This window comes from Plodia interpunctella, chromosome 29 (genome assembly GCF_027563975.2).
Source record: "Plodia interpunctella isolate USDA-ARS_2022_Savannah chromosome 29, ilPloInte3.2, whole genome shotgun sequence".
Taxonomy (NCBI): Eukaryota; Metazoa; Arthropoda; class Insecta; order Lepidoptera; family Pyralidae; genus Plodia; species Plodia interpunctella.
In genome coordinates, this window is record NC_071322.1 from 2,936,517 (window position 1) to 2,948,634 (window position 12,118).

Genomic DNA, 12,118 nt, shown 5'->3' on the forward strand with positions numbered 1-12,118 from the left:
ACCAACTACAAATTTAAATTAAAAATTTCATTTGTCTGACGAAGTTTCATACAAACTGGCAACCCCTATTTCACCCCCACAGGGATGGAATTTCGAGATATCCTTTCTTAGCGGACGTCTTATAGTCACAATCTACCTTCCTGCCAAATTTCATCTTCATGGGCTCATTAGTTTTCGAGATTTCGTGATATGTGAGTGATGAGAATATCCAATGTTTTAAAGTTAGATAAGAACATAACATATGGTAAATATTAGAAAAAGGAGACTGAAAAAGTATTAGACCTATTTTTGTACAATTTTCATCAATAGATAGTCTTATTCCTGAGGAAGGTTTAGGTGAATAATTTATTATGGTTTTACACAAGCAAAGCCGAGACAGGCGGCTAGTTATATGTGTAATGTATGTAATTAGTAGAGATTGGGCCCAATGCTTAATGGCTGTGGAAACAACCATTAAAACAAGAGAGAAACTGATGTAAGATGAAAACTTTAAAAATAATATTACTAACAGATGATGAAAATCTGAGAACTATGTTAGTTATTAGTTTACTTATTGGAAAACAGCCAAGCGCGATCCTTGTATCATAAACAAGCAATCTCTTTGATAAAACTCATCCGCTTTTGTTTACAGCATTTTGTAAACATTTATAAACCTTTTCATTTTGACACAGAAGAGTAATTTAGTCTATCAACTGTTGAAATTGCATATTTGCGCTTGATACTATACCTAAAGTCTGCATGACATCAACATTCATGTCATCGAAATAGTAATATTTCCGCGGCATAAAGATCCATACAGAGTAATTTGATATGCAATCGACTGTACTTCATATTTCAATAAATCATGACTTACACGTCTAACCTAGACAAGACATGTATACCTTTTTAACATCTAAACAAATGGACATATCATAGGGATATACACTATACACTCCATATTTTTCTTAGTCTTAACATGTAAACGAATTCACAGTACTTATTGTTGAAGATAAATCAAATATCACTTGAAACCTATACTACATTCTAAAGTAAAACATTTATTGACCACAAAAGCAATTTCCTGAGAATATATTTTTTATTTATAAATCATAAAAAGACATGGTAATATTGTTTACATAATAAGAAAATAACGGAATTTAGATTCGTTCATTTTTATTACTATAGTTTACTATAGAATATATTTTATCTGTTGCGTGAGTCAGAGATTATTATTATTTTTGTCGCTGTAGATTCTTGTGATAACATAATCTTTAACGACACATTTCTAAAATACTTTAATCAAAACTGAATCATCATATTTTGTCATTTGATAACCGATGATGATTCATAGACGCAATAGTTATATTTTTGACAAATAGATTGTGTATTGTTACAAACATAAATAATGTATGTAGCAGTGAAAAATTTACATACAATGTAAATTCTATAATTACGTTGTTCTACGATTTAATGTATGAAATTGTATTTAATTCTACTTATTTTCTGTTACAGAAAAAGCGATAACTTTCCTTTCCCACGCTTCCCGCGCATTCCATTCCGCCAAATCAAATTTAAAAAGTTATCATTCCATTTAGGAAATTTAAAATTAAAAGAAAACAAAATTGATACTCCAACGTCGCCAGTTTCCCTATCCCCTGTATCCACCCAATCACCATTCAGAGTTTCCCCGCCAAAGCCGGAGTTTTTCAAATACAGAACATCGTCTCTGAAAAAAGAGATAAGTTTGTCGTCGTCGAATGTGGCCAGTTCGCCAGTGTCGAAGCGTCACCATAGACACAGTTCTTCGTCGAATGTAGTAGTAGTTCCCCACAAGGGGGTGTTGAGATGTACTGACAGCATGAGTTCTTCCCCAGTAGTTGAGCCCTCCTCACCCTCCACTACCCCTTCCTCGCCTGCGCTGAGGGCGGACAGTGTGCAGTTCCATACTTCTACGCCGAATTATATCGGAAAGGTGAGTTTGTATGTTAATATTTCATTGGCTTATTTTAAACATTCGGCTGTGATTTTACAACGCTCGTCTGCCCGATGTCAACCCTCCTTGGGAATGCTATCGTCGCAAAGAATATGTGTCCCTTATTCGTCTCGTGCGACATACATTCGCGCGAGGATATGGAGTGATCCTATTCTAGAGCACAACCACACATCTGTAGCGGTTAAAATTCAAATTCAAAATTCTTTATTCAGTTTAGGATACATCACTTATTGACGTCAAAAAAATTACTTAAACTAAGTCTACTGCCGGCTTCCAAAACGCAGGTGAAGAAGAAGCGGCGCAACAAACTTCACCGCAGCCTTTTCTCCAAGGACGTCAATTAACAAATATAAGTCTTATACATATATTAAAAATTAGGAGGACGTATTTACATCATTATTAAAAATTTCAATGAATAAATAAATGTATAAGTCATCAATCATCAATTACATATGTTATGAGGATACTGCACCATGCTTGGGCCAAACATTATTGTCGTTACGATATAGATAAAAAAAAATCTCATTTGCAATGCAAGAAAGTCAGTTTATGATATTTATATTGTAGGTACACGAATCGGCCGGTATTTGCATAAAATCTAATATCATACTTGAACCGGTGACCTATACGTATTTCAAGTGATTTTTTTTATAAATATTTCCGTACATCTTATTTAACGAAAATGTTTCACTGGATACAATCAGTTCGTTCACTCTAAGGAGATACACGTGATGGCTACTTGACTGGGTAAAAAAATATATATAACGCTTCGTACATAGGTCGAAAACTTAGGTAGATGAGTCGCGCAGTAACGTGGGAATGGGCGGGACAATTGGTTAGGAGAGCAGACCATTGATGGACCAAAGCAGCGACGGAGTGGTGGCCGAGACATTGACATAGATCGTATGGTAAACTACCAGCTGCTTGTCAAATTACATTGTTTTTGTCACGGGAAAGCGATGAGACTGACACAGGAGCGACAAGTGCCGCGAAAATAGGGCGACCTGACATACCCAGCAATGTTGATTTAGGCTGAATGATGATCTAAATAACCGGTGATTCGGCGTTTCCATTTTTTTTTTGTTCACATTACAGTATACTATATATATTTTTTAAATATATGTATAAGACCTACATTTGTTAATTGACGTCCTTGGAGAAAAGACTGCGGTGAAGTTTGTTGCGCTGCTTCTTCTTCACCTGCGCTTTGGAAGTCGGCAGTAGACTTAGTTTAAGTAATTTTTTGACGTCAATAAGTGATGTATAACCATGGAATTAGTATGTAAGCACTTACTAAATCCATGTGTATATCATCCTAAATTGAATAAAGAAATTTGGATTTGACCATGAATGCATTTTGACTCCAAACATGGTGATGTCACAGCACATCACATCACTGTCATACAAGCGCCATATTTTTTTCTTTTTGACGTTAGAAAAAAGTATCTGATCTGACAGGTTGGAAAGTTGCCAATTAGAAAAACATACGCGAGAAAGGGATAGAGCCCTAGCTTGTCATTTCCTTTGTCTTTGTTTGTGGCAGATTTAAAACAATAAGCTCTGTCCCTTTCTCGCGTCATCATAGGCTGATGATGTCGCGAGAAAGGGACAGTGCGTGTATCCTAGCTTGTCATATTTGTCTTTATCTGTAACAGATATAGAACAATATAAAATATACAATTTCAGAAGCAGCAACCACTGAACGTTGTTCTGCCGTCCACCGCTCCGGCCACTCCGCCTAGTACTACCGCCTACGGTAAGTCGGTTAACTAAGGTCCAACCCGCACAAAATCAAAATCAATTCTTTTTATGTCATTTGTGCTTGTCGGTTAATCTTGTTCGAATATGGGCCCTGTAATCTGAAATAAACGTTTTTTTTTATACTAGCCACCTGATGGTAAGTGGTCAGCCTATCAACGCCTTCAATACCAGGGTGTCACACGCGCGTTGCCTACTTTGTGGCCTAGGATCTTTTTCCACAGCACCCTGTAATTCAATTACGGCAAAGACAAAGGAAATTTTTATCAATTCCTTTTCAATGAATTGCGAAATCCCGAGGGTCTACCGTGGATTATGCTATATTAAATAGAAAATTGGAAAATGATTGTTTAGTATTGAAAAAATGACTTGTCTGTCAGACCTTGGATTTTTTTTTTTAAAAGTTGTTCATAATTATGGTAATTTATTGATGTTATGACAGCTTAATTATTCTCCCTTTTTATATTATTACCGGCCATATATTCATATTTTATTCAGGCGTTTGAAACAAGTTAATTGATCGTAATAATTATACTAATTTAAATAGGAAAAGTTTTGACCTAGTTACGTTAATATATTTACTGAGATGCGTATTAACTAGCTGGTGCCCACTGCTTCGCCCGCATGCATTGACGCGATTTTCATACAAACTTTCACAACCCCCATTATCGTCAATATAAAAAAAATAGCTCATGTTTATACGTGTTAAAAATAAAATTTCATCAAAATCGGTCCAGCTATTTAGCCATGAAAGCGGAACAGATAGACAGACAGCATTTATAATATTTAGTTTAGTTTTTATTATGGATATACAGCAATCAAGGAAGAGAACACATTGACCTTTCTATTTTCCTTTGATTCTCATTTAAAATGCAAATATTAATTACAAAAATCATGTTATGTGAAGTTTATATCCTTAAAAAGCATAGCATTATTAATAACTAGCATTTGCCCGCGGCTTCGCCCGCGTTTTGTTCCCACGGTAACATTTTCCGGGATGAAAGTTATAAGCTCGTAATCTATGTCCTTCTCCATACTTCAAATTACATTTGTGCAAAAATTTCAAGATGATTGGTTGAACACTAGAGGTAACAAACAAACAAACTTACTTTTGCAATTATTACATTAGTTAGGAAATACTTAAAATCAAATGTATACATTTAATGTAAATTCATGTTGTATATCGGGAAACAGGACAAGTGAAGCGACTCGTGGTTGGAAACAGACTGACATACATGACAGTGACGTGGGCTTGCCACATATCATAGACAATATAGTATTTTTCTATTTTATTTAGTCTATTTTATCCTAGACTAGCGACCCGTCCCGGCTTCGTTCAGGTAAAAACATAATAAATTATACACCTGAACCTTCCCCGGGAACCACATTATCTATTGCTGTAAATCCGTGCAGTAGTTTTCGAGTTTATCGCGAACAGACAGACAGACGCGGCAGAGCAAACTTTGTTTTATAATATGTAATGATAAAATAGATATATTTAAAGATTATTGTAATTATTCATAAGACTGTAACAATGCCGCTGGTTCATTACGAAGATTTATTATATATTCTTAATGGTGTTTGATTGCAGGCGAACCGACGCTAACCCCCCCTCCGCGCTCTCCCGGCGCCGTCCCCCCCCCCGCCTCCGGCGACGGCCGCGACCATCCGCCCGACGGCACCTCCTCTGACAAGGTCACTCGCCTTTACTTGACGTTATAACAATCAATTCTATTCTCTTTCCGAGGGTGTTATTGCTGACACTGGTGTCAGATTTTATTCAAGTCGTCTTAAGGCATCTGACATGACTTACGACTACGCCATCTAGTGGTAGTCAAATACACAATTCACTAGTGTGTATGCGACTTAAACTGTCAACTAGTGTTCAGGTTTCGTCACGATGTTTTCCTTCACCGGAAGCAAGTGGTGGTCTATGAAAATTACTATATATGAGTCAGATTGGTATTCGAATATGGGACCTTTGGATTCGCAGGGGTGTCTTTTCAACTGGACCATCACCGTTTAACAGTCATATGCTTAAATGGTCACAATTTTCATTATAAATCAATGAAAATTGTAACCTTTATTTAATTAATGGCGAAAACTAAAAACAATCCACAGGAGAATATGTTACACTAGATAAAGGTTTTTAATAGACAGTATAGTTTTCCATTATACAAAAGTAGCGGACCCTCCCGGCTTCGCTCGGGTAAGACCATAAAAATTTAGCTAATGTTACTCCTGAACGTTTCATCTATCGCGATGCTAAACTTCATCAAAATCGGTCCAGTTTTAGTCGCAATTTACGACAAGGATTGTGGCGGTCGTGTGTAAATTAGGTGCCCAAAATGAAAGAGGTCTAACAAGCCGTTTATTGGTTGGAAGCCAGAAAAAAAGTGCTTAGCTTTATAACAATTTAAAAATATATATCTAACGTTCAGTCGCCAGCGCCATCTAACCATATTATGATAAACTTAAGTTATTATAATCAATTTAAAGTAAGCAAGCCATCTAGTTCTAGTTTGGCTATCCATCACTAGATGGCGCTGTCGTAACACCGTGTTTTCTTTTTGTGTCCAATAGAAAATTATAATACTTTTTGATAGAATTCTTTATCTTAGTGTAGCTGAGTTTAAAATGCATATTTCCCTATCGCAGTCCTCTGAAACAGCGGTTGGCGGCATTTCGCGAACGCCAAGCACTGCGCTCTCCCGCAAGGAGAGTTACAAAGCGCAGAGACAGCACTACAGGAGGGAGAAGAAGAAGGCGGCGTCGGCTCTACTGCACTCCATTGAGGACCCCTCAGTGGTTGTGCTAGCCGATTGGCTCAAGGTCACACTTCTGATTGTGTCAAAATCCCACTTCTGACAGTGTCGGATTTGTTTATTATTAACTATACTCTATTCAACATGTACTGAAATAAAAGGTAAACAAAAAGGAATGAGAAATGAACAAGCCAGATATTTTTATTAAGCGACATGACTCGAAACAACTAAACTAAAAATTTAACATTAATACAAAATGAGAACAAAATTGACAAAGGAATAACGAGAAATAATGTCTTTTTGTTCCAATGTTTGTTTATCTTTCGTCTCAGTCTACAAATACTAAGACTTAGCCGATTCGCTCAATGTTTAAATCCCACTTCTGAAAAAAACCTTAACAAATATTACTTATTTATGTTGTCTACAAAATATGTGCATGATGGCCAATAGATATATTAAAATAAACTGTATCTTCCTTTTAATAACGTCTAAGTTACATTGAACACAAATATTTGATTCATTTATATTTGAAAATCTATTCCTAAAATAAGAAATCGACTATATCCCAATATAAATAAGGTCGGAATTACAGTGAACTCCAAAATATATTTTTGCTATAGGTCCGCGGGTCATTGAAGTCATGGACAAAGTTGTGGTGTGTTCTGAAGCCAGGCCTCTTACTGCTGTATAAGAGTCCTAAAGCTAAGGTAAGGTTTTGTTATTTTACAAGCTTTTATTTACATCTAGGTTTAGCCGGCTAAACCTAGATGTAGCTGCACGAGGTTTAGCCGAAAATATATCAATTTTATTATAGTAACATTAGTTGTGACCCGGAGCATCGCTCCTGTGGGAAATTCGGAATAGAAAGCATTTAGTGTTAATTGTTTTTATTAAAGAATTTTTACAACGCCTTTTGTCTCCAAGATTGTGTCCATTGTCATACAAAAAAAAATATTTAATAAAAATACATTACAAAATAATAGTCTAGTATGTCTATATATATATATATATATATATATATATATATATATATATATATATATATATATATGATGTTCTCTCTTTCTCTCCTCTGTCTAGGATTTATTGGAATAAAACCGCGTGTTTCTGTGAAAAATCAAGATATTCTTTTTATAGCTAATTACAACATTTATAAACTGAATTAAGTTTACCATGAACAACAAAATATACTCACCTGTGAAAAATCAAGAAACAACATTAAAAGATCTTATTCCAAAGATTGTTTAACTAATTTGTAACAATAATAGATAATATATAGATAAACATCAAGACCCGGGCCAATCAGAAAATTTCTTCTTCATTTTCCATTCGACGGTTCAGTGGCAAGAACTTTACCATTGATTGGCGCAGTGGTCAATTTTGAATGACACAGTCGATACATTTTTTTAAAATAAAAAACGTCAAAACCTAATTTAAAGTCAGTGTGGCCATCGCCAACAGTGCATATATATTTTTTATTTTCGACATATGGAAAAAAATCTGATTAGACTGAATGGCGACTACATAAATATTTTTTTTGTTTCTGTTATAAAGATGATATTCCCCATTGTAGAGCAGCCACTGGGTGGGCACGGTGCTGCTGGCGTCGTGCCAGGTCATAGAGCGGCCCAGCAAGAAGGACGGCTTCTGCTTCAAGCTCTACCACCCGCTGGAGCAGAGCATCTGGGCGCCGCGCGGGCCCCACAACGAGACTATTGGTGGGCCGACTCTACTACTGGGCGTTGCGTTTTTCATACAAACTTTCGTCCCCCGTTTCCCCCCCAAAAATCGAGCGGTATCTTTTCTGTTTTCGTGCACATTTTGATCGTTCATTTTTTCTCGAAAATCAAGTTAGTATCTTTTCATACAAATTCTCACACTCGTTACAACGCTTTGGGGGTTGATTTTTGTTTTCTCGGCTTTTTGTTGTATTCATACCATGAAAATTGGTCCATGGGTGTTTCTCAGAGCGTTTCGACCGTTGCGGCCGCGTCTGTCATTACGATCCGTCAATTTTCTTGAGGAAGGAATCATTTCCAAAATTAATCATTTATTGAATTGACATCACCACAATACATATTAATTATTGTAAAGTCTGATAGTAAAACTAATTCTTGTCTGTGTTAAAATTTGAAAAATTACAATGACAGCGCGACCTCAGCGGTCGAAACGCTCTGAGAAATACCCCCATATTTTTAAATGTGAAAGCGTTACTGAGACACAGACGTTCTCAAATTAGAGCAAGAAGGACGGGCTCTGCTTCAAGCTCTGTCGCTCGCTAAAGCAGGACGCCCAGGGGGCCATAAAACAAAACTATTAATGATATATATAAATATAGTTGTTCTACCAAAATACAAAATATAGTAATTCTCATACTAAATTTCACCCCCCATTTTCAACCCTGGTGTGAGACCTGCAAAAGTGTAAATACTATGTTGTTCCGGTAATATTTTGAACAAGTTTACCCTGTGTTGGACGCGCAGGCGCAGTAGTGCAGCCGCTGCCGACCGCGCACCTGATCTTCCGCGCGCCGTCGCAGGCGGCCGGCCGCTGCTGGCTGGACGGGCTCGAGCTAGCGCTGCGCTGCAGCAATGCTATGCTCAGGTAATAATAAACATATTTATTCTTGGGATAAACGTACAGGCAACGCCTCGCTCTTGTTTCTATTGCAGTACACTTTTTATTATATCTAGCTACTAGATGTTGCCGGAGGTAAGTAGTCGTAAAAGTCATATCGGATGCCTTTAGACGACTTGAATAAAATCTGACACCAGTGTTAGCAATAACACACTCGATATGATGACGATGAGCACAACGGAGCGAGGCTCTTATTTTCTTTTTAAGCTGCAAACAAATGACGGAGAAGCGTGTTATAATTATTATGGTTACGTGAAAAAACTTAAATACGAATTTAAACTAAAGTTTATCGCGTTTCTGTTGCCAGTACACTTTTTATTATTAGCTACTAGATGTCGCCCGGGGCTTCGCTCCCTTGAGAATTTTGAGATAAAACATAACCTTTCTAATGGTGATTGATTGATTGATTGATTGATTGATTGATTGATTGATTGATTGATTGATTGATTGATTGATTGATTGATTGATTGATTGATCGATTGATCGATTGATCGATTGATCGATTGATCGATTGATCGATTGATCGATTCATTGATTCATTGATCGATTCATTGATTCATTGATCGATTCATTGATTCATTGATCGATTCATTGATTCATTGATCGATTCATTGATTCATTGATCGATTCATTGATTCATTGATCGATTCATTGATTCATTGATCGATTCATTGATTCATTGATCGATTCATTGATTCATTGATCGATTCATTGATTCATTGATCGATTCATTGATTCATTGATCGATTCATTGATTCATTGATCGATTCATTGATTCATTGATTCATTCATTGATTGTCCAGATGTTCCCGTTCGCGGCCCGAGCACCCGGCGGCGGAGACCCCTCAGACGCAGACCAACATCTCACACGAGGAGCTAGAGAAGCACTTCAATGAACACGGTAAGTGCTTTATACAATAAACGACGTTACTCATTTTGCCTTACACTTTTCAAATGCCGGTTACACACTATCTATAACTATAAATGCATATAACATTGCGTTGTTTGTGTGAGAGATTTTACTTACCGCAAAGAAATGCCGGTGATGTAAATAAAAATAGCGAAATTTGACGAACTGTTTGCCGATAGAGTGGTGCCGGCATCAGGGTGGTACTAAAAGTACGTTTCAGCAGCTGCTGGAAGGAATCACTTCCGAAATAAATCATTCTAAATCACCAATCAAATCAACCAAATTTGAATTTTTGAATAAAGGAACACGCGAGTTCCATACCAGTTCGAGACGCTTTGAGAGTCTTGTAAGATAATGTTTTTTAATTCACACTGGCTGTTTAGAAAACTAAAATGACAGCATCGTTTTTTATTTTTTTTTATTTATATTTTTTAATAACGTGATATTTTTGTCAGCTAACGAACGATATTCTGTTTTTGAAATTATTGAGATTAGTGTTTTTTTTTTCAAAACAAAATAAAATAAATACATAAATAATTTGCAAAATGTGTCAATGTGTCCATTATTTTTTTTTTTGTGAATATAACTATATTATTTTAATTCCTATCAGCATGTTTATCCAATATGCAAAAGCTCAATATATCAATAAAGGTAACAATTATATATTTTTTTTACCAATCCTTGACACCGTATGCTATTGAATGAAACGCTATTCACGCTAAATGCCGAATATACGAACACGTGTATCGCTAACAGTAATGAAGCTATCAGAAACTTTATCCTGTAGAACACCCACGCCACTTATGTCCGTATCAGATTATTCCCCAAAGAAAAGTCCAGCTTACGTCACAAAGAAAGGGAAACCGATAAAAATATCAAAATGGGCGCAATTTGTCGAGTCAATTGAGAAAATACCTGTTGAAGAATCAACTGATTCGCAAACGCCAGACAGGGACGGCGGATTCCTGGACTTCTTGCGCAAGAAAGAGGTGGCGATAGAGCGCAACGCTCCGTCCACGTCCTCAGTGAGAATCGTCTCCGCGCCTGGAGATTTTAAAAGGGCGTCAAAGTCGTTAGCGTCCAGTCCAATGAAGGTGGAAAAAAGAAACGCTATGTTAAAATGTTTTGAATTGCCGAAATTACCAAGAAAGAACGGCAAAGACAAAATGTCGCCGAGCAATTTGATTGAAGATAATTTTATAAGGTTCATGTCCACTTTCCCCAAGAGAAGGAGTTCCACACCGTGTACATTGAAATACAGTGCAACTCAGAAACGTATAAGCGAGTTGAGGGAGTCGGGAGCTAAGACAGATACGGAGAACGACGATTTTCGTAAAGTCTTGCCGAAGCGGATGAAGGTTTTTAAAGGTAGATGGCGCTGACCGCACACTAGCGCCACCATTGCGTAATATATATCTGCAAATGATTGAAAAATATGATCTGTGTGCTAGTGTGCGGGTATGCGGTGCCTTACATCTTCTTCATAGTCGTATTCCTCATGGCTGAGGGTCGTGGTCATTGCGTGGAATGAAACACACACAACAACTTTCTTGGCATTATTAATGGAGTGGTTTGCCATTGCCTTCTCCTCTCCTCCTCCTCTAACTTGTGTGTGAAATGTTAATAGTAATCAACCAGTGTGCAGGTTTCACCGGAAGCAGGTGGTGGTCTATGAAAACTACTATATATGAGTCAGATTGGTATGAACACTCATGTGGCACGGGTAGGATTCGAACCTGAGACCTTTCGATCCACAGGCGGGCGTCTTGACCACCACCACCGCTTCTATAAAAATATTATATTAAAAAAAAATATTTTTATCGTATGTTACGTTATTTACTAATACCACATATTTTTATCACTAGTGTATGAAAATAATGTTTATACGACATCTGTTCTCTCTCTCACTCTCTTTCATTTGAGCGTGTCCCCGGTTTCTTCCTCAGCCGTTGAGCGTTGGAACCCAGGTCCTCTCTTATTATACGATGCCTGATCTGAAAGAATTCCATTTTTTAACTTATAAGTGAAAGTATGTAATTGTATGAACATCCTGTGTTCCCTTGTGATAATATGATT

General features: G+C 36.9%; 1 protein-coding gene across 2 annotated transcripts in view; it reads left to right on the top strand.

The window, feature by feature from the left end:
• Orp8 (Oxysterol-binding protein-related protein 8) overlaps window positions 1-12,118 on the top strand; it is a 47,633-nt gene that overhangs the window by 3,159 nt on the left and 32,356 nt on the right. Inside the window, exons 2-9 of one of the 2 annotated variants that reach the window (XM_053766678.1) lie at window positions 1,492-1,951; window positions 3,659-3,728; window positions 5,322-5,425; window positions 6,389-6,562; window positions 7,116-7,202; window positions 8,069-8,213; window positions 8,979-9,099; window positions 9,936-10,033. In XM_053766678.1, coding sequence (XP_053622653.1) covers window positions 1,838-1,951; window positions 3,659-3,728; window positions 5,322-5,425; window positions 6,389-6,562; window positions 7,116-7,202; window positions 8,069-8,213; window positions 8,979-9,099; window positions 9,936-10,033 — 913 coding nt within the window. In that variant the 5' untranslated portion in view covers window positions 1,492-1,837. The remainder of the gene's footprint in view (window positions 1-1,491; window positions 1,952-3,658; window positions 3,729-5,321; window positions 5,426-6,388; window positions 6,563-7,115; window positions 7,203-8,068; window positions 8,214-8,978; window positions 9,100-9,935; window positions 10,034-12,118) is intronic. The other variant, XM_053766677.1, reaches the window with a different exon arrangement.